Raw genomic sequence first — 24,422 nt, forward strand, 5'->3', positions numbered from 1 at the left:
TGTATCACTTGTTAGGTATGACGCTGTAGTATTCGTTAATTTTCCAAATGCATATGTGTTACTCTATAACTTAACTCTAAGTTCTTCAAGGGACATGTATTAACTATTTAACCCTCATAACAATGCTACTAAGAGGTACTATTATCATCTCTATTTTTTAGATGGGCTAACTGAGGCACAGAAATGTTAAATAACTTGCTAAGGTTACACAGTATTTGAACTCAGGCAATTTGGCTTCAATGTTCTTATCCACTTTATGGGTATAGCATCCACAAGTACTTGGTCTTCTAGTTTTTTGTTTTGCTTTGTTTTTCAAAATTTCACAACACAGATGAGTTCTCACTGGTGAAACAAAATGGCTAAACTGCTTATGAAATTAAAACCATTTTTTTCTGCTGAAAAAGAACATTTAAAATACAAAGACAAGCTGGGGGGAAGGGAGAATGGGGAGTTATTATTATTTGTTGTTAATCTACACCCAAGGATATTTTTTCCCATTGATTTTTTTTTTTTTTTTTTAGAGAGTGTAGAAAGGAGGGAGCGAGGGAGGGGGAGAGAGAGATAGAAACATCAATGTGATAGAGACATCAACTGGGCCCAGGAATGAAATCTGCAACCCAGGTACATGCCCTTGATAGGGATTCGAAACTGCGACCCTTCGGTGCATGGGCCGACACTCTAACCATTGAGAAACACCAGCCAGGGCAGGAGTCATTGTTTAGTAGGTATAGTTTCAGCTTTGCAAGATTAAAAGATGGTAGTGATAGTACAACAGTGTGAATGTACTTAATGCCACTGAACTATATGTTTAAAATGGTTATGTATTTTACCACAATTAAAAATAACAAAAAGCTAAGATGTTGAGGGAAAAACAGGGGCAAGATGAGGACTCAGTGTGGAGACCTCAAAACTATCTGCTAAGTCCTCCAGCTGCTGAGAAATGGCCAACCATGTAGACAATTAATTTTATGTTAACAGGGTATACTGATGATTAAAATAAAATCAACAAGTTGTAAAAAGAAAAAAATAGATAAAATATAGTCCAAATTAGTTTATGTAAATAAAAATTAAAACAAAGACAATGAAATATAAATCAAATGGGGATGTCACAGCCTAGTCTGACCACCTAACCACATATGCCACGTAATTTCTAATTAGGCAAAGTCCTGTTTTCTTTCCTTGAACACAGACATAACTGAGAGGGGCTGAAGAGAAAGGTGGTTGTGTTTACTGATATTTTATACTATGTACTAGAGGCCCGGTGCACGAAATTCGTGCACGGAGGGGGGTTGTCCCTCAGCCCAGCCTGTACTCTCTCCAATCTGGGACCCCTCGAGGGATGTCCGACTGCCCGTTTAGGCCCGATCCCAGTGGGCCTAAGCCTCCACTCAAGCTACAAAGTGAGATCCCAGTGGGATCGGGCCTAAAAGGGCAGTCGGACATCCCTCTCACAATCCAGGACTGCTGGCTCCCAAATGCTTGCCTGCCTGCCTTCCTGATTGCCCCTAACTGCTTCTGCCTGCCAGCCTGATCACCCCCTAACCAATCCCCTGCCAGCCTGTTTGCCTCCAACTTCCCTCCTCTGCCGGCCTGGTCACCCCTAACTGCCCTCTCCTGCAGGGCTGATCACCTCCAACTGCCCTCCCTTGCAGGCCTGGTCCTTCTCAACTGCCCTCCCTTGCAGGCCGGGTGCCTCCTGACTGCCCTCTCCTGCTAGCCATCTTGTGGTGGCCATCTTGTGTCCACATGGGGGCAGGATCTTTGACCACATGGGGGCAGCTGTATTGTGTGTTGCAGTGATGATCAATCTGCATATTACTCTTTTATTAGATAGGATAGAGGCCTGGTACAGGGCTGGGGGCCAGCTGGTTTGCCCTGAAGGGTGTCCCTGATCAGGGTGGGGTTCCTTTAAGGCAAGGGGCGGCCTGAGCGAGGGGCCTGTGGTGGTTTGCAGGCCGGCCACGCCCCCTGGCAACCCAAGCGGAGGTCCTGGTATCTGGAATTTATTTTCCTTCTACAATTGAAACTTTGTAGCCTGGAGCGGAGCCAAGCCTGGGGCTCCCTCTGTGGCTGGCAGCCATTTGTGTTGGGGTTATAATTGAAACTTTGTTGCCTTAAGCGGGTGGGCCCGGCCAGGGTGTGCGGAAAGCTTTGCTTCCCCTGTTGCCGGGAGCAACCCTGGCCTGCTCTCTCAAGCTCCATTCTGCCGCCATTTCTGTTTGAATTTGTTTACCTTCTATAATTGAAACTTTGTAGCTTTAGTGGAGGCTTAGGCCTGGCAAGGGCAGGCAGAAAGCTTGGCTTCCTCTGTAACCTAGGAAACCTTGCTCTCTGTGGCTGTAGCCATCTTGGTTGGGTTAATTTGCCTACTCGCTCTGATTGGATGGTGGGCGTGGCTTGTGGGTATGTCGGAGGTATGGTCAATTTGCATATTTGTCTATTATTAGGTAGGATGTGTCTTCTTCACCATACTATACAGTTCATGACAAATTTATTTTATTTATCATTTTTTCTTGGTGTAGTACACTCAGTTCTTGCTCAGAAGTTTTTTTTGTTGAGTGAATGATAATGAAAAGGAACAATTGCCTTCTATTAGTTTTACTAGAATGCTACCTTTATTTCCCCCCTTATAAGAACACCAAGCCCTAGCTGGTTTGGCTCAGTGGGTAGAATGTTGGGCCTACAGAATGAAGGGTCCCAGGTTTGATTCCAGTCTAGGGCAGATGCCTGAGTTGCGGGCTCGATCCCTAGTGAGGGGCGTGTAGGAGGCAGCCGATCAATGATTCTCTCTCATCATTGTCTCTCTTTCCCTCTCCCTTCCTCTCTGAAATCAATAAAAATGTGGAAAAAAAGAAAAAGAAAAAGAACACCACGCTAATAGGGTTCTGTGATTTCTTCAATTCTCAAAAATTTTGCTTCCCTTCTACTCTATGGCCTTACCCTGAACCCAAACTATTCCTACTTCAAACTATTCAACAATACAGGTATTTCTGACCATTCATTCAACAGATATTTATTTTACATATCTACACACACACACACACACACACACACACACACACACACACGACTACATACTTTCTAGCTTTACCTCTATGTCCCCCAATCTTCCAATTTCTTATCCTACCCATCTTTTTTGGCTGATTTCTACAGGAAAGACAGAGAATACTGAGATCAGATTGGTTTGGAGAACCTTTGGAAAATTTACTAACCTCCATTGATGCATGATGACATGAAGGTCAAATGCAGCTCAAAATCATAATCTGAAACTTCCCCTTATTTGATACAGGACCTTTCCCTGCATTATGAGGTCTACCCCTCCCTGATGAGTACCTTTTCATACCATAACTACCCACAGTCCATAAAAAACAGCGGAGCCATTACAAGAAAGGCAGGAAAGAACTTTGGATGTTACCTTTCAGGAGTCCCATTCAGGTTGTCTATATTCATCCCCAAAACACCAAGTGTTAATAAAAAGTTATGCTTTTAGTGACTATAAGTTAGTATTATTTGCCAGTCAATTAAGTTCCTTTGACTCCTGTCACTTTTTGCTTTCTGTCATTAACTGCTTTGTGTTTGAGTTTTACAGTTGTTGTTTCCCCATTTAATATCTTAGTTCATTCAGTTGGCACACATTTCTGCCTCTATGCAATATGTCAAACTCTCACAAACTTTCCTTTCTTATTTGTTAAACTGCAATAATAAAGCTCATTAAGGTCACGTCTAAAATTATGTTTGCAATTAGAAAAAGGGCTAAAGAAAAATATACTGTTTACAGAAAGTATCTCTGGATTACAATATTCAATGTAATTTTTTCATCTACCTGTTTAAATATTTCCCAAGTTTTTCTACATAACGATCAGAAAAGTAGTTTAAAATGTACAACTGTATTTGTTATTTATCACAAAATATATTTTAATTGCCTTATTTGCAAAATTAATATTCCTTTATATTTAAGCTGCTGGTGAACAATTTCATTTTGCTTTATGCATATCATTTTAATTAGCTTTAGGTCTCCCTATTATATTGAACAGTAGTGGTATGGTAAACAAAATTTTTTAAAAATAGTAATTTTTAAAAATGGTGTCCCATTTTTCTGATTTGATAATAAAAATTATGTGTATTACTAAAAAACTAAGTCTCACTATTTCCATTATTGTTGAGTAGAATGCTATAGTATCATAGGAGTAAGTTGCAAAGATTATAAAATAAATAATAATGTAGAACTCCTGAATAAGATATAAAGGCTGTCTAATACAACTGGCAATTTTAATAGCACGTCTGGGTTGTGCAAATTTTGCAAATGAGAAATATAACACCATTTACTCTCAAAGCTACCTAATGTATGACACCCTGACTGTCTAATGTTAATGAAGTTAAAATATATGTAAGAGTTAATAATGAGTTCATTTCTGAAGTGGTTCTCAACTTAATAGGGACATGGCATTAGGACAAATATCACAAATTTGAAGGTTGTTATATCCTAGGTAAATCATGATTTCTTCATAAGTTCCTTCTGTTAAGTACTTTGATTAAATTTGCTCTTAATCTTAAATTAAGATCGATTTATCTTTGGGACTTTTTGTTTTTCTTCTCTAATATACTTAATATACTCTTATGTGAATGTATGCCACATTATTTCCTCAGTGATAGAGTTAAAAAGTCCCAACACTGGATTTTTATTTTATATGTTTCTATTGATTTCAGAAAGGAAGGAAAAGGGAGAGAGAGATCGAAATATCAATGAGAGAGAATCATTGTTTGGTTCCTTCCGGCACACCCCCTAATGGAGATCAAGCCCACAACCCGGGCATGTGCTTGAAGGGGAATCGAACTGTGACCTCCTGGTTCATGGGTCGACGCTCAACCACTGAACCACAACGGCCAGCATCTGGATTTTTATTTTTGCAGCCCTGTATCCTCAACAGTTCTGACCGAACTTTTTAGGATACATATATTTGCTGAATCCCATTAGTATAAACTAAATCACATGATGATACAGCAAAAACATTATTTGACCTTCCTTGAGTCAACAACAACACGTAAGGCAGGGGATGAAGGTGATTAAACCTGATGCCATGAGGAGAAATCAGTGCAAAAGTCTGAAAGTAGACTACAGATAACTATTTATAGGCTTGGTGTATGTGCTATATGGCTCCTGCTGAGCAATATACAACCTATACTTAATTATAGCCACCTATGTGTCTTAACATTTGATTCAATTCCTAGCTTCTAAATTTGCTATATAATTATGTTTGCTTATATGTCAAGATTTGGATAATTATCAAGTGCTTAGATGTGCTAGAACTAGTATTTTCTAAAATCAGAAATTGCATTTTCACAGTGATGTCAAAATGCTAGCTAGAATCCATTCTTACATAGTGGATACTTATATTATTTCAATCATTATAAGACTAGATTTTTGTCTTTGGATTACCCTGTGTAATGGAAAACGATACACTTCCTAGAGAAAAATCTTAAATTAAGATAGATAATAGTAGCCCACTAGCCTCACATAGTCCTTCTAGTAAGATTACTGTTAAAGCTCATTCACTTATTTGACAAATATTTATAAAACACTACTATATTCTAGTTACCACAGAACAAAAATAATTAAAAGGCACCTCTTAGCCTCAAGAAACTTAAAATCCCGTAAGAGGAAAAAAAAAATGTACATCATAATACTAGGTGGTGTGTAAATACATAACCAAGAAGTGTGTAAATACATAACCTAGGTCTTCAAGGATGGGTAGAATTTCAAGAGGCAGAAATGAGGGAATGAATAACATGCCCCAGGCAACAGCATTAACAAAACCAATTTAGTTAGGATTTAGAAAGGAAAACATCAAGTGAGTATGTGAGTAATCATGTTTGGCTGCAAAAAGGGATGTGATTAGACCTATCAAGAGAAGGGTAGGGCAGAACTGTGTAAGGTTTTATATGTCAAGAAATCTAGACTTCCTTGAGTGAACAAGCCAACTAAAGGCTCTTTATGATAACAAGTGAAAAGTTCAAAGTAAAATGGGAAGATTATTTTAGTGGCTCTTGGCCTAAAGATATAGAACCTCACACCTTGGATGATTATTTGATTAATTTCTAAGTACTTATTGAACTTCTACTATATAACAAGCACTGTGGTCAGCATTGAGGAAATAAAGATGAGTAAGATTACTTATTATCTGGTCCTGTTACCTCTCTGACCCCATTACTTAGATTTTCTGCTTTGAGTACTCAGTATAGCCACTGCAGCCTCCTTGCTGTCCCTGTTCCCAGAATCCTCTTCCCCCAAATAAACGCATGACTGGCTTAAATCTGCCCTTCAAGATTGGGTTCAAATGTCACCTTCCCAATGAGACCTAGTCTGACCACCCCATTTTTAAAATGTAACCAATTCTATTTCTTTCTTTTCCTTCCCATATCACTCACCACCTAATACATTATATGATTTATCCATTTATTATGCTTGCTGCTTGTTTCTCCTCACAAGAATGTAAACTACAGAGGGACGTAAGTCTTTGCCTCTTTTATTCATGGATATATCCTAAGCACCTAGCAGAGTGCCTGGCATATGTGAGCACTCAATACATTTTACTGTTGAATAGGGGAACTGTAATAATTCATAATCTTCTTAGGAAAGATAATTTATTAACTAACCTGTGATTCATTCACTGAAAGAGGGATCACAATGTGCCATGAGAACCCAAAAGCACAGGCACCTGGAAAGGTTCAAGGAAGGAAAGATACTTCTAGGAGGTCATTAATGAGAAGGGCAAGAATTTGCCATAAAAACAAAAAGTACTGTTAGCTGAGAAAACAGCAGGATACCTTATAATTATACCAAAATAGTTTGTCTTAATCATCTTTCTGTCACTAGTACCCAATACATAACTTGGCACACAGCATCATTCAATACGTTTGTTGAAACAGGTCTGGTCTTATATAAGTGGAGAAAGGTCTGCAATGAAGCAACCAGAGAAGTAGAGAGAATCAGAATAGCATTATGTCAAGGAAATCTGGAGTAACCCATATCAATGGTGTCAAATGTATAGAGGTCAAAGAAGATCAAGCTTGAAAAAAATGCCTCTGGGGTTGGTACATAGCAAAGCAGATTTAGTTAGGTAACAGGCAGAATGGACACTACAATAAATTAAGGAGTCAGTGTGTTAAACAAAAGTAGAGATAGCAGAATATTTTTCTGAAAAGCTTACAAAGTACTTTCAAATATGCTATCATCTCATCTTACAGTGAAGACAATGAGATTCAAGGAAGTTGATATGTCTAAGGCCATGCAGCTAGCCAGGTTTTAAAATAAGTATGCATCTAGCTTTTCTGACTCTAATTTTCATACTGCTTCCATTCTCCCCACAAGCATGGTATTTTTTTTTGCTGCCATTCATATAGTGGTGGACTTCATAGAATGGGCAATGAATCCACTACAATAGCCAATCAATATTGTGGCATGATTAGGAAGGAAATAAGAGGGCCTGAAGAAAATTTCAAGTATAAATTCATTGCAAGGAAAATAAACTTTGTACTTCCAAAAAGATTTTAGGAATGAGTACAAATTACACAGAATCTTAGTAGCAGAATATACCGAACACCTGCAGTATATTATAGTTTAATTCAGTTTGCCTATGTAAGTTAGTTAATTATACTTTATTCTTTAAGTGAGAAATTCCCAACTGGTGTGCAGGGAAGCCTTACAGGTGTTTGATAATATTGATCCCCTTAGTCCTTAGAGTTGCAGGTTTACAGGTCTCAATTCTCTTCGACTTACTACAATGTGCCATACAGTTATTATGGGTATCTGTGAGCCATTGTATGAATAAGGTTGGAAGCATATCTTGGGTACCTTTTAACCTTTATAGTACTTACATTATTCACATATTCAGGGAACAAAACTCTAGAATTTATTCTCTATTATAATTCACCACCCAAAGAAAAAACAAATGATGAGTGCTACCAATTTAATTTTTTTCTCCTTTCCAAATACACCAAATGCACTAAAGTACTTGAAACAAATTTACCAAAGATACACTGTACTGGGAAATTAAAGTAACATTATGATCTCTCTTATATAGGTATTAAAAGAAAAATAACATAAAAACATACCTGTGGGGCATACCCAGGAGGCACGTAAATAGGAGGCACAGAACCATTTGGAGACATCATTGGAACCTGAGCAGGACCTGAATGGGCCACAGAAATGATGTATTAATCCAGGATTACTTAGCAAGCTAAAGTTGAAAACAATTTGAATTACACCTGAATATTTCATCTAAACACTCAAACTAATAGGGACTATATAACTATAAAAAGAAACTCAGATGATTCATGTTATAAAATATGAAACTTTATCTTATAAAGTGCACCGACTGCTTTACCTGCAGCTGTGTTTCTCAAACTTGCCTGGTGATCATAATAGTCACCAGAGAAACTTTTACAAATACAGATTTCCAGGCTCTCCTAGAGATTTTTATTTAGTATGCTTATAGTAAACGGGAGTCTTGAATCAGTATATTTACTTTATAAATATCCCAGGTGACTCTTATTATTGTGCAAATTTAGAAATACTGACCTTGAGGAAAATAAAACCAAACTTTGCATATAAAACAAATGAAAGATAAAAAAGGCAAAATTTTGAAAAGCAATAGGGAAAAATCAAGAAAAACTCAAGAGGAAAAAACAATAAAAGGAAGAATAGTTAGGAATTTGGAACTTGTTTTGTTAGGGTTAAATAAGCCTCTTGTGTAATGTGTAAGCCATGTCTGTGGGGGCCTGAGAACAAATAAAAACACCATACATGTACTTTTAGTCACAGAAAAAGGTTTTGTTTCTTACACTTAAAAGTTCTTAAGACAAAAAAAGAAAATTCAGCTTGTTTTATTCTACGTTTCCTTTCATTTTTATAGTGTTATCTTTTCCAAACAACTTTTATAAATATTGTATCTTGTTTACCTTTTCTCTTAACCTTTCTGAGATAAAACAGGCACTTTGGAAGGTGTGTTTTATTCTTTCTAGGAACTAAAATGTTACTTGCTTTATTTAACTTAAAAAGAAAATCTCACCTTCAGATCCCCTTTTCCTGGTAACTTTAGACTGCATTGTCCTGTCACCCAATGGTTTTAGTAACTTGAAATGAAACTTTCTCAAAGAGCCTTACTCATTTCTAAGGAAAGAGAGGTACCCAAGAGTCTGATGAAGAACGTAATGGGGAAAGAGTTCCTTTTATATGTAGAATTTCAACCTGCAGTACATATAATGGATCTCAGTTATAAAAAAAATAAAAGAGGAAAAACTTAATTATAGGGCAGAAAAGAAACAAATTTCACGGGTAACATTACACATAACTCAGAAAAACAAAATAAAGAGCATGGAGGTTGCCAGCAATTCCATAGATAGCTACATTCCTCTTTCTAAGGAAGGAGAAGAGGTAAGGATCAGGGAAAGAAACTGAAAGGAGAATGTAGGAAAAAAGGGGATCCAGGAAAGGAAATACCAAACAGTGGAAACAAAAAAGGGGAGAGAGGCGAGGAGGGCAGGGGACAAGATAAAAGCAAAAAGGGAGAGAGGAAGGGAGGGCCAAGTAGGAGAAGCAACAGGAGAATAGGGAGGGTAAGGGAGAGGACAGGAAGAGAATGCAGAGGGGCTGGAAGGGAAGGAGAGAAGGGGAGAGTAAAGAAAGGGAAGAGAAGGGGTAGGGAAGGAAGAGAGTAGGGAACACTCAAGTAGTTAAGAGGACGTATGGAGTGCACGTGTATGTATGTGTGGGGGGCAGACTACCAAATTATGCTATGTAATAGATTATAAAAATGACTTTTCAATAAAATACTCTTTCCATTCAAAACTAGTCCACTAAATACATGAAGTTGTTCAGAATATTATCTTACAATATCTAATTTTATATAGCTAATACTAACTTACTGTGTGCCAGGCCTTTTATGTATTTTTTTTCTCTTCATACTTATTCTATTAGGGAAATATTATTACTCTCATTTTCCTGATGTGGAAATTAAGGCAGAGAGGTTAAGCTTACCTAAGTGGTAAAATTAGGATACAAAATCAGGCCGTTTCATTTCTAAGGATATAGTTCAATTCCATATTCAGGAAATATTAAAATAAAATATTATGCATTACTGGTAACTAATGTAATTTGAGACTTAAGCATGCTATGATGCTTCTAATGCTTCTAAGAAAAGTTAAGGCCTCATTATCTTTATATTCTTGAAAAAGAAAGGAAAAACAAATTTTTCTGAAATTTAAGACATTACTTATTAATGTACTAAATAAAATTTGTGAGGTGCTTTATAACTCTAGGCAAGAAAGGCTTCATCTAAAACTCACCTTTTAACTTCTATATGCTGGACTCAAAGAGAAAATGAGAACAGTTTTAAACTAATGCTGGTTTACTTCTGAATCCTGAGAGTTGGCTTAGAGTTAGACAGATATTATTAATCATATGTGAAATTTAGCTGGGAACCAGAAAGAGAATTCCTTGAAAATCTTGTTTGTAATCTTAATAAAGGAATTTAACATCTATTGAGTTTCTACTACTGTATATATGCCACGGACTGTGATTCCTTTCACATGTTGTCAAATTTAATCATTCTGTCAAGTCATTAGTATAGTGTTTTGTTTTGTTTCTTCTTAGCATTAGAGTAAAGAAGTTACTTCTGATTAAATTTAAACCTGTAAAACTACATAACTACTTTGGGTTGCCCTTCTTTTACTAAAAACATCAATATGTAAATACTATGTGGTTATAATTCAAACAATATTACACTTTGAAAGCTGTCAAATAGTTTGTAATTTAGTAATATGAAATTCTACTTTAGCCTTTAATTATATTTAAGTGTGATACTGAAAACAGAATAAAACAAACCCAACCCAAAATAAACCAGTAGTAAATATATTACTAATTGCAGTCCTGGAATAATGATTAACTAATTTCCCTAGGAGGTAATCATTTCATTCTAGCAAGTAAATTTCCTTATTCTGAGGTAGAAATGGTGCATGATTAGCTTTTAAAGAGGCAATTCAGGGGTACTACATTTATATCTAAAATACTGGTGTGAAGTAACACTGAACTTTACATAAAACTACCATTGTGTAAATATAGTAAATACAAGTACTGATGTTTCGAACTACAATATTTACATTTCTGTTGCTATTCCTGACTATAGTAGCAAAGCCCTAAAACCTTACATACTTGATACAAATGTTTGATTACCTCCTTAGTACAATAATACTTTTTAATTTAGGAAGTACTAAAAGACTAGCTACAAACTCTAATTAAAAGCAGTGAGGGGAATTTTATTCCAATGAAGCTAAAAGTGTTATAGATTGTACCATTAAATGCACATCTGCATGAGTAGCTATATCTGAATAACCCGTAGATACACCCAGCAGCTTCTGAATAATCTAAATGATTTGAGCAAAATCTGTCCCAAGTCATAGAGCTATTGATTATTTTTAAGGGCATATTTCTTATTCCAAAATCTTGCAGAAGAAACATTTTTATTCACCAATCGTCTTAAGAAATTTGAGAGCCCCCTCACCTCAATTCCTTAAAAGTGCCATCAATGACTTATTAAAGGTGATATATCATCTAGTATAAGTAAAATTCTATTTTCTTTATTAGCATACGTTCACATTTGAGTTCTTTTAAAAGAATGTACAAATATTTCTGAGTTTAAATTCTTAAAATGAAACGAGCTGCTGATGTGCTACACATTCTCTTTATAAGCAAGCTTTCACAATGGCTTCCAAATAATCTGATGCCAATGTTCAGATTTCAGTTGTAAAAACGAAAAACCTACTGAGATAATAACGCTGGAAAGAAATATTCTGTGGAATATGAAATCAGCCCAACTCTAGAGTCTTATCTTTTATAACTACGTGGCAACAATTTAAAATATTTTTATAGCGATAGGTTTGGCAGCTACTGAAACACACACACGCACACACACACACACATACACGCACACACTTTAGCTTAATACAGCACTTCCTATGCTTTAAAATAAAAACAGAATGTTCGAAAACAGTCAGCAAATCTTACCACTCATTTTGTTTTTACAGTAGCAGCAGGGAACAAGAAAATCCAACAAGGAAACAGCGTAGTACACGTTAACAGTTTTAATTGGAGAACGGTTCGCTTCCCCCCCCAAAGCTGAGGAAGAGCCTTTGACCGAGTCACGTGACGCTATCACGTGACCCGCAGTTAACCGCGGAAAGGAAAGAAGGAAAGGCAGCCGTTCCAGTGGGCAGCGTTTCGGATGTAGTAAACGATTAAATGATTTCTCCTATCGCTGCCTTGAATTTGACCATCTTTCAGACTCCCTTATGAGCCAACTCAAACGCTCATTAAAATACACGTACAAAATATTTGACGTAAAACGATTCTCTTTGTTTACGTGCTTCTGCGGTAATATCCCAGGCAAAATATTCTAATTCAAATTTTATTATCCGGCCTGCGCTTTTCCTTTAGAAAGTTTAGGATAGAATAACATTAATTTATTAGATTCACTGTGGAATATCTTTGTGTAACTTGACCCACATTCCATACTCGGCCCTTAAAAATGCCCATAAAGAATTGACTAAGAACATAAGCTTGATCAATGTAGTCCCCAAAGTGGGGATTTATGTTTCAGGCTGGTATTTACCCCTGAAGCTAATAATAACGGCTACTACTTTTATTGCTGGTTTTCTTTTCTTTTCTTTTTTCCCTCTCTTTCTTTAAAATTTAAGATTTACCCTGGATTTTAATATGGATATTTGTGGATGGCATTTTTACTCATATCTGTGAAATCTGAAAAGATAGATCATGGGTTTAGGCTTAGAGCACTTTACCCAGGCATAGTTAGACACCAGGAAGGTGACCAAAGATTACAAGAGAGGAGAAGAAGACTGTAAAAACTTTTGGAGGCCTTTTTATCACTTTATGGTGATATGTTAAAGAAATTTATTAATAGCTAACAAATATACAGGTAACGATAATTATTATGATTTGTAACAAGTTGCAGAGTGGAAAGAAAATGAATTTTGGTATAAATAGTTACGTTTTAATAACAGCTTCCATATTTATTAGCAAGGCTATTTATTCTTCTAATCTGCTTCCTTCTGCAAAAAGGCTAAAATAACCTCATAGCATTGTAAGAATCATATTTGATAAATTTAAAGTACTAAGTACAGTTGGCACTGCTCAATAAATGATAGTTAATATACGTAAAAGTATGATCACTATTCCCCGCCCCCCCCAATAAAAGTTATATATAATGCAGAGTATATCATCAGGAGTGTTTTACATGTGTTAACCCACGTAATCCTCACAATAAGTACAGTAGGCATCAGGCAGGCAAAGAAACTAAATGCAGTTAAGTAATATGCTAAGGGCACACAATGAAGAAAATCCAGTATATAAGGCTATATTAAACAGTTAACCATGTTCAAAAGGCCAGTGACCAAAGTAAGTGAACAAGAACTGGCAAGGAATAACTGATGTCAATAAATATATGCTAGACACTCCATTGGAGATAAGACCTTAAAAGACCATTTCACACACGGGGAAGGGAATTGTTGACTTCTGAGTTCCTACTAAAAGGCAAGGCTGGCCTGAAATATTGGACTCAGCCTCAGTAATTCCAACCATGCCTCTGATCTTCAGTCCCTAAACAAAAAGCAAGCCCCTGCAAGCCCACTTCCTCATTTTGGCTGTATTCTCACACAGCTGTGTCTCCATTTCTTTATTTTTAAAAACATTTAATTTTTATTGTTGACATTATAACAGATGTCCCTATTTCTCCCTTTTGCCCCCTTCCACCCACTGGCTACCTTTTCAATTGTGCTCAGTAGAACCTTTCCCCCATTATTAAATTCCCTTATGTTCTCAACCTTTTCACAGATCAACCTTTTCACAGAACACCTGTTCATGTACTTCCCTTAAATGAAACCTGGCTCTCCTTTAGGACAGTTTTTCTAGCAGCCCTGGGAGCAGAGACCTCCCTTTCTCTTCTGAGGCAGTCTCCAGATACCCCAAGGCTGCTTCTCCATTACCACTGCTGTTCCCATTTCATGCTAAAGTTTCTTTTTCCTTGAGGTTAACCATATGAGTATGTTACCTTCTACCCCATCTAACTGCTGTCATGCTCAGTCCTCACTGAGAACTTTGGCACTATTTCACAGTTCTCAAAAACCTAGCCTCAAACTTTCTTGAATTCTTCTCTTCCATTCTGTTTTTAGTAACCCATGTTCAAAGACACATCCTGAAACTTTCACTTAGAATTCCACTCTCATGTTAGAAATCTTAAAGTTTCATGAACAAAACAGATCCAGAAACATAGAAGTATGGGACAGACGGACAAATCTCAGAAGGATAGCAGGGGTGAGTAGAGAGTGATTAACTGGGGAACTTATATGCAAAGCCCATGGACACAGACAATAGTGCAGAGTGAAGGCCTGGGAGAGGTGGGTGCAGGGTGGAAGGGGTCAATGGGGGAAAAAGGACATCTGTAATACTTTCAACAATAAAGGTACATTTTTAAAAAGTTTAATGTTTTAGTCTCTGGCCACCATATCTATCTTTCATCTCTCCAGTTCTCTTCTACATTTGTTTTTTCTCATAATGATCTCCCCTTTCTTCTGATTCAATACTGCCTTCATAGACTGACTTTCTTCCCCATCCTCTCCCCTGAAAAATCCCCAAATCCAATCAATCAGATAATGACCTTCCCTTCTCTTGGACCTGAACTGTAGAAATCAAATAACACTCAGGCCCTAGCTGGTTTGGCTCAGTGGATAGGGTGCCAGCCTGTGGACCAGAGAGTCCTGGGTTCGATTCTTGTCAAGGGCACATGCCTGGGTTTCGGGCTCGAACCCCAGTAGGGGGTGTTCAGGAGGCAATCAATCAATGATTCTCTCCATCATTGATGTTTCTATCTCTCTCTCCTGCTCCCTTCCTCTCTGAAGTCAATAAAAATATATTTAAAAAATAGCACTCAGACTGTCTTGCTTATAAATGTAGTTATCTAGAACTTCAACTCAGCAGTCAGTATTGCTCAGGGATTCTTTCAGGAATTTATCAATGATTAATAATGATCCTGTTTTCTAGAGAGATTATCAGAGATCCTCACTACGCTTTCAAGACCTTCCCCAAACTGACCTCATCTACATATCTCAGCATAAAATTGGACCCTTCCAATGTTATTTTCAGAATTATTGTTCCTTTACTAGGTCAAAGCTATCTCTCCACATCTACACTTGTTATTACCTCCACCACTTTCTTCTCCACTCGGTCTTTGCTTTATTGGTCATTTTGGTCCCATTCATATTTTCACCTGTCTTCAGGACCATTCTAAGGAGACTTAGTTCTATACCTTTTCTATTGTGCAATTGTCACCAAGTTCTAATGCTGAAGATTAGTGACATGATCCATACTTTCAAGGATCTTTCAGTTATAATGGGGAAAGTATAAGACAGATGCATTTTATATTTTCTAAAGAACTTGTTAATTCAAGGAAGTGCATAAGTCAAAAATTTTCATATAAAACAAAACGAGAGGATACATAGGAATGCATTATACAGCAATGAGCATTTTCTCGAATTTCTGGAATAGTTTGAGAAGGGTAGACGTTAGTTCTTCTTTGAATATCCTGTAAAATTCACCCGTGAAGTCATCCAGTCCAGAACGTTTGCTGGAGTTTTTGATTACTGATTCGATTTCATTGGTTGTAACCAGTTTGTTCAGGTTTTGTTTCTTCTTGACTCAATTTTGAAAGATTGTACGTATTTAGAAATTTATCCCATTCTTCCAGATTGTCCAATTGGGTGGCACATCGTTGTTCATAGTCTTTTCTTATAATCCCTTGTATTTCTGTGGTGTCAGTTGTTACTTTTCTTCTTTCATTTCTGATTTTATTTATTTGGGGCCCCTCTCTTTTTTTCTTGTTTATCTTTTCAAAAAACCAGCTCTTGGTTTCTTTGATCTTTTGTATTGTGTTTTTTTTTTTTTTTAACTCTATTCCATTTATTTCCATACTGATCATTATTTCCATCCTTCTATTCACTTTGGGCTTTATTTGTTGGTCTTTTTCTAGTTCCTTTAAGTGTAAAATTAGATTGAGCTTTTTCTTGAGGCCTACAATACTATGAATTTCCCTTTCAGGATTGCTTTTACTGTGTCCCAGAGATTTTGAGTTTTCATTTGTCTCAAGGTAACTTTTGATTTCTTCCTTCATCTCATTGTTAACCCATTCATGTTTAGTAACATGTTATTTAGCCTCGAGGTGTTTGTGTTTTTCAAAAATTTTTCTTGAAATTGGTTACTAGTTTCATACCATTGTGGTTAGAGAAGAGGCTTGTATGTTGTGTGCATAAATGTTTACAAGGCTTATATCCTTTGCTGGATTAATCCCTTTATCATATGTAATGTCCTTCCTTTTCTCTTATTATAGTTTTTGTTTTAATATCTACTTTGTTAGATTTAAGTATTGGTACCCCAGTTTTTTTGGTCTCTATTTGCATAAAATATAATTTTCCATTCCTTTACTTTCAATCTTTGTGTCTTTTGTTTTGATGTGGGTTTCTTGTAGAAAGCATACATATACATGAGTCTTGTTTTCATATCCATTCAGCTACCCTGCATCTTTTGATTGGAGCATTTAATCCATTTATATTTAAAGTGATTACTGATAGGTACATATTTCTTGCCATTTTATTCTTTATAATTATGTTGGTCTTCTTTTTCTTTATTCTTAAAGAAATTCCTTTAACATTTTATAATCTCTGTACATTATTTTGAATGCTAGCCTTTTATTTTATTTAGTTCTTTTTCTCCAGATTGCTCTGATTCTTTCATTTGGGGCATGCTTTTTTTTTTTTTTGTATCCCCATTTTAACTACCTCTCTGTATTTGTTTGTGTATATTAAGTAGATCTGCTGTCTCCAGTCTTGGTATGGTTGCCTTATGTAGTAGGTATCTTGTGAGTTTCAATGACACAGTCTGATGATTATTGTGGAAGTGCTTCAGGAATGTCCAGTGTGTCGGTTATGTGAGCCTTCTGTTGTAACTGAGTCTTGATTGCTTTTGGCCTGTCAGTGGGTGGGGCTGACCTTCAGCCTGGCTGACTGTGAGGATTGACCCTGACCACAGTGCACAAGTTGTACTGTGGGAGCTGACCTGATGAAGTGAAATTTGCCCCAGCATGATCTGGTGCCCGCTAAGATCTCCCTTTGGGTGTGCCACTTGCAGAGCTAGTTGGGTTGTGCTCTGATGTGGTCTGAAGGTTTCCACAGGACAGTGCTGATTCTGGGCACTCCTGGGAGGATCTCTGGCACAGGTCAATGTCATGTGCTGCCTGTGACCAGCCCTGGGCTACCTTTTTGGAGTTACAAAGAGATCCACAGTTTGTGGTTGCCTCTTCTAAACCTAGTTCCACATGAAAGGGGCCAAACTGTGTACCAAGACCTGCTGCCACCCATGCCAAGCCCAGGGACAGGTCAACAAAAATCACAAGACACCCCCAGATCTGTCTCTGCCTGCCAGCTGTACAACCAACTCCTGAGTCTGCCTTCCAAGCATGTCTGCACATTGGGCCCAGGCTGACTACAGCCAGCAGACTTCTCTGCAAGGTGCAAGACTGGCAGGGTGGGGACACAGGGAGTGAGGAGGGTGGGGCTAGTGGACCTCCTGTAAGTGGGGAGTGTTACTGGTCAGGTGCACAGGGGAGAAAAATGGCCCCTTTCCCAGAGCCACAAAATGCAGTTTCTCCACGTACCCATCTCCGACACTCCCTGAGACTGCCTGAACCTCAAGAGCCTGAACTGTGGACCTGTGCTGGCTGCATAGTTTCCATTTTCCCTTTCTTACCTGGTAAAATGACAATTTTAGAAAACTTAATATGAGCCTGATTTTTTTCAAAACACTATCAACTATTTTGCAGAGGGCTCTCTTAAATTAATACCATGACATATCATACCAATTGTATGGAATTATTAATAACATTTTAACCCATTTCTGAACTACTAATTTTCAGGTAGGCTTGTCAACACAATCACTAGCACTATACTTGGGTGACATTATTGAGAAGCACTTACTGGGTATCAGGCTCTGGTCTAAGGGCTTTACAGATATTAACTTACTTAATCTGTATAATATTCCTATGAAATAGAACAACTATTATTTCCATTTTATAGGTGAGGAAACTAAGCTACAAAGATATTAAGTAACTTGCAAAGCGTCACAGCTAGTACACTGAAAACAGAATTAGGTGGTCTAGCTCTGAAATCCATGCTCTTCACATTATACTATACTACCTCTGTTGTTCAGAACATATTACCAATTACAAAATGAGAAAACTGCAGCACAATAATACCAAAGTTCAATTGAAGATAAACCACAAATAGAAAAACACTGAACATTTGAATGGAAGACCCCACACAATACACCCAAATATCTGCTGAGTATATAATGATAACAAAGCAAAGTGTATCTAAATGTAACTCACTTAACTGTTACAAAGATAAGATTCTACAAGTTTCTTAAGTGAGGATATCTTATGGAAAACTATTAAGTCAGTGAATCATTTAATAGCCAAACTTGTTCTAAAAGATAATTTTAGGAGATTTAAGAGATACACATATCAAAAACAAAAGCTACGCCCCCTCCCAAAATAAAACCCCGAAACAAAATAGGTGACAACTTGAAGAAAAGGGAAAGTTAAGATAGAAAAATTATCTAATGAGTGAGGTCTTATGCCCTTTCTAGAGTTGGGATATATAACCTCTCCCATTTGTATGAGCTGAAATGTGATTAAAATTAAGACTCCAAGGGCCATAGTGTCAAGCTAGCCCTTATCTTCTACAGATCAAGAACTGTATGTCTCAAACTGCCATAGAGCATGGCCCCAATGACTTGGCATGTCAACATCACTAATCATCAGAGAAATGAATATTAAAACCATAATGAGATATCATCTCACATCTATCAAAATGGCTATCATTAATAAGTCAACAAATAACAAGTGCTGGTGAGGATACGGAGAAAAGGGAACTCTCATGGTTGGTGGGAATGCAGATTGATGAAGCCAATATGGAGGTTCCTTAAAAAGTAAAAATGCAACTGTGAGGATTATCCTAATGTTACTGTACACAGTCAGGCGGAGTGCCAAGGAGTCTCCCCCATTGGCCAAGATGAAGGCAAGGGGAGGTTCTTACACTGAGCTTGCCAAAAGCTAGAAATTTGAATGGACAGGGCCCAAGTGCACAAAAAGTTAGCAAGATAATTGGATAGGAAAAAAGCTCCCCCACCATCCCTCTAAGAATGGTGGGCTTGGGCAGGAAGAGAGATTGGTCTTTGAGACTGGAGTCTGCCATTCTCCCAGGTCATATGGCTCTTGAATAAAACTTCTTTCCTTCTGCACCAGCACCTGCCTCATGAATTTGACTTTTGTTGTGGCAGGCAGTTGAACCTCCATTTTTTGTTTGGTTACAATAAGACTAGTTGGATTGACTGGGAATGAGGGTAGCTGGGAATCCATACAGACACACAACTATATTTTAATATACTATTTCCCATGTATTTGGATTTATGTGCCAATAAAATTTTATAGAGACTTATTAAGGTAACCAGCTTTTAAAAAAATTAAATGATATAAAAATAAAGGAGGGAGAACTAAGGACAGATAGAAGGAAAACTATCCTATATAACATCATATCATTTCATAAAGAAAGGATATTTTTAGTCTCAAAACTGTAGGAGGGGTTAACATAATTAATTGATTATTTTTATTATATTGAGGGGTAAGAAAAGGAGTTCTATTAAAATATTTAAAAAGTAAAATGTTTTATTAAAAATACATTAGAGGTGGGGCAGGGGTAAGAGATCAACCAAAGACTTGTATGCATGCATATAAGCATAACCAATGGACACAGACACTAGGGGGGGGGGGGGGCGGGGGGGAGAGGGGCATATGTTGGAGGGTGGGGGTGGCTGGGGAGAGGTCAATGGGGAAAAAAGGAGACATTTGTAATACTATATATAATACTTTAAACAATAAAGAATTAACCCTTTGCACTCGCTTGCTTTTTTCTCGACCTGCTACCGATGCTAACCGTGTCGAGTCACACTCGACATCCGAGTGCAAAAGGTTAAATAAATAAAAAATAAAAACACAGAGTGCATTAAAGATCATTTTATCAACTACCTTATATTGAATATCTGAATATTAAATAGTATAAGCAGAACAATTATTATTAGTACATATCCATGTATTTTAATTAGTTTGTTAGCTATACTGTCTAGAATTCCATATCACTGGTATTTAACTGAAAATTTTCTCTTTTCAATACAGTCTATTTTTAATTTTTTTCATAAAATTGCCTGCAGCTGTTATATTTTATGGTTAATTATTTTGAGAATGAAAATACCTTCAATTAAATCTTTTCTATAATATTTTAATTTAGGACTATAACAGTTATATTAAAAATACCCTGATTCTGAGGTACTATCTGGTGAGCTGGAAGCAAATTCTGCTAAGTGAAGGATATCTATTTTTTAAAATCTTATTAAAATGTGACATATTCAGCCCTAGCTGGCTTGGCTCAATGGATAGAGCGTCAGCTTGTGGACTGAATGAAGGGTCCTGGGGTTCGATACCGGCCAAGGGCACATGCCTGGGCTGCGGGATCGGTCCCCAGTAGGGGGCGTGCAGGAGGCAGCCAATCAATGATTCTCTCTCATCATTGATGTTTCTCTCTCTCTCTCCCTCTCCCTTTCTCTCTAAAATCAATAAAATATATATTTTTTAAAATGTGACATATTCAATCCAAATTATTTTTACTGATATACCTTCAAATATTTTTTACCAAAAAAAACCTTATTGAATTTTATGATTCTTTTGAATATTTCACAAAATTTAGATTTTTTAGCTCATTGTTGCTGAAAGGGTTTATTGCAAAACAAAAAAAGCACTGCAATAACAAATAGTTATAGATTTACATAATAAATGACAAAACCACTCAGACTATTTTTTTAATATATTTTGTTGCAGGAATATTTAGATTTTACTTACTGTATATATTTCACATTCATCTAACCTAAATGCTTCCCATTGATCCCTCCAACTAGTGGTCTGATGACATCAAGTGGCCAGCAACCTCACATATGACTTCTGCCACCACCACCTCCAGAAGACTGGAAGGAGTTAGCAGTCCTTAGCTCTCTCTATCTAAGAGTACTTTGCTTTGCTACAAAGTCCCTTAACTGTTCTCCTTGACTTGCTTCTGGCAAGGGTCAGGAAAAGAGAAATGGTTTATTCTGGTTGCCTTTAAGATTTAATCACAGGTTAACATAAAAACAAGAGATGAATAACTTGCTTACTTAGAATTCTGAGATCATGCTAGAATCTGGAAACATAATATTATGGTTTACCAGATGTATCACAGCTTATTTAAATGTAACTACTAATTATATTATGTTTAAAAATGAATAGTCTAGGACAAACGTTAAGCTGGTTACATACCAAGATGACAGGATAAACTATGATTGTTCTAGATAAAGTGGGATATAAGGATATCCTATTAATAGGAAATGCTTATTTGTTAAGGCTACACAATACCTGGCAACACTTATTCAGATGAGGTAGGCAATTAGTACTTGCCTTAAGTCTAGGAATTTAACTAATTGGTGATTATAATTTGAGAATAGAATCAGGCAGGAAATTACAGAAGATAAAAAATCATGGTCATTATTCACTGCTTAGATGATTTGGGGCCTAAGTATGATTCAGAATTATGGGCAATTTCATTTATCTGTGTACAGGTAATTGAAAATTTCTATAATTATATTTGCTAAGGATTTAGATATATTATTGATAAGCACACTAAGAAAATTTGAAGCATGACTTCTTATTATGGTTAAATTGAACTATATATAGATAAAAAACTTGAAGTAGGAGATGTGTTTACCAAGCACTTGTTTCTAAACAAAAGTATTTTCAGTGCTTTTTAGAAAGCTATGAAGACTGTGATATTAATGTACATACATATAACAGCTTGTGAACACTGCTATTTTTAGTATCAGTCTAATGTGAACAATGATGAATCATTCTTTGTTATCCTAGTAGGAAATAGAGCTTGGGATTTATTGTAGCACATATGTCTCAATAACTGCACATCTACATCCTGACATCAGACAGGCAGTGATATGGATCAATGACGCAAATCCTGTCAGAATCTAACATTAAGGCCATAAGGGTTGAAAAAAAAGTGCCCATATGACAAGGCAAACCAGTCATCCAACATGTGCACAGATTGCATTAAATCATTACTGCTGATGTTGAAAAGGGTTGTACTAGGTTCTTTTTACATATTAGGTAAGCTTTCAAATTTTAGATTATAGATTTCCCACATAATAGAGTATATTTATCTTTAAGTTTCCTCACAGTTTCTGTGGTTTAAGGTCCGGACTTTTTAAAACATGTCTTAAGGTTCCACCAGCCCATATGAGTTATCTAGGTCCTTTAGACACATCTGTTGTAGAATAAGCCACCATTAATTAAGCATCCTAAATAATAAGAGCCTAATATGCTAAGTGTCTGGTTGACCAGTCAGCCGTTCAACCAATCAAAGCGTAATATGCTAATGATATGCTAAGGCCGCTCAACCGCTTGCTATGACAAGCAATTACCACCAGGGGGCAGACAGTCAACCAGTCGACAAGTCACTATGACGTGCACTGACCACCAGGGGCCAGATGCTCCGACTGGTAGGTTAGCTTGCTGCAGGGGTCCGGCCGATTGGAAGTGAGTGAAGACAGGCCAGACATGCCCTGGAGCCTTCCCACAACCCCTCCCTGGCTGGACAACATCCTGCGTCCCTCCCCGGCCCTGATCATGCACCAGTGGGGTCCCTCGGTCTTGCCTGCGCCTTCTCACAATCCAGGACCCCTCGGGGGATGTCAGAGAGCCGGTTTTGGCCCGATCCCACAGGCCAGTCCGAGGGACCCCACTGGTGCACAATTCATGCACTGGGCTTCTAGTTTTATATAACACTATTAGCCCATTTGCAGGAAGAATCCTGCAGGCGGCCGCTGTGGCCGTGTGCGTTGCCACCGCCGCCACTGCCATTGCGGCTGCCGAGCCTGCACCCGCACGCCGCTGCCGCCCGCCCCGCTCCTCCCAGCTGCCCGGCCCCGCCCGGGCTTTCCCTCTGGCAGCCACCTTGCTTTCCGCTTTTCCTCCCTCTTCCTTCTAAGTTGTCTTCAGCCTTCACTCCTCCCTCCCTCAGCGTATGCAAATTAACCGCCATCTTTGTTGGGTAATTTGCATACTCGCCCTGATTGGCTGGCGGGTGTGGCTTTGGCTGGTGGGCGTGGCTTGGCGTAGCGAAGGTGTGGTCAATTTGCATATTACTATTTTATTAGGTAGGATGTTATATTTGACAAATAACATTTAGGTTTAGATTTGGAGCACTACAGGGTGGCCTCACAATTCATTGTTACCTCAGAGTCTTTTTCCCACTGTCACCTTTTTGGGGCTTTTATTGCTTTTAGTTTTATTGACATCAAAATGCTAATATCTATTATGGTTACAGATGATTGGAGAAGATGGCTTATTATGAGTAACCATATATAATGTTTCAAAATATCTTCTTCCTGAATTAAACATATTTACCTGAAATTTGAGATTTCCTCTCTGGTTAAAGGAATGGAACCTATCCCTGGAGGCTTGACACAGAATGTTCCCATTCTGCTGTAGGTTCTTCTGAAAAGAAACTAGGCTTCTAGACTTTAAAGCATTATCCTTCCTTCTATTTTATCACTTCCCGGGAGAACTGGACAAAGGGAGATGACAACTGGAGATGTTTAATATCTTTTCTTGTATCATCATTAACTTGACATAATCATCCTAACTTGAAAACATGCCAAGGATCCTTTCCTATGCTCTCAGGCACTTGCTAGTTTGTTTCTTATGAGAAATTGAGAAAAAGAAGAAAAAAGAAAAGAAAAACGAAAAGGTTCATTTGTCTTTTAAACTGTTAATCATCTGAAAGAAATATTTGAAAAATATAAAAATTACTGAGACAGTGCCCTGGCTGGTGTTGCTCAGTGGTTGGAGCATCGTCCTGTACACCACGAAGTGGTGGGTTTGATTCCTGGTCAAGGCACATACCTAGGTTGCAGGTTTGATCCCTGGACAGGCGAGTATGGGAGGTAACCAATAGATGCTTCTCTCTCACATCAATATTTCTCTCTCCCCCCACCCCTTCTCTCCTAAAACATAAAAAAATCAATAAACATATCCTCACTTGAGGATTAAAAAAAACAAAAACAAAAATTACTAAGATAGTTGGCTTCATATTTCTTTTTAAGGGGTACCCTTTAAATCTGGATTTTCTATGGTAAAAACCAAATGCCATTTCATAGT

At 37.4% G+C, this 24,422-nt stretch overlaps 1 protein-coding gene across 3 annotated transcripts in view; it reads right to left on the minus strand.

Moving 5' to 3' along the window:
* FNDC3A (fibronectin type III domain containing 3A) overlaps nucleotides 1-24,422 on the minus strand; it is a 209,224-nt gene that overhangs the window by 80,269 nt on the left and 104,533 nt on the right. For 2 of the 3 annotated variants that reach the window (XM_054719803.1, XM_054719802.1), the window contains exon 4: nucleotides 8,113-8,189. In XM_054719803.1, coding sequence (XP_054575778.1) covers nucleotides 8,113-8,189 — 77 coding nt within the window. Of the gene's footprint in view, nucleotides 1-8,112; nucleotides 8,190-12,061; nucleotides 12,115-24,422 lie in introns of those variants that run through there. The other variant, XM_008145575.3, reaches the window with a different exon arrangement.

This window comes from Eptesicus fuscus, chromosome 8 (assembly GCF_027574615.1).
Source record: "Eptesicus fuscus isolate TK198812 chromosome 8, DD_ASM_mEF_20220401, whole genome shotgun sequence".
NCBI classification, from domain to species: domain Eukaryota; kingdom Metazoa; phylum Chordata; class Mammalia; order Chiroptera; family Vespertilionidae; genus Eptesicus; species Eptesicus fuscus.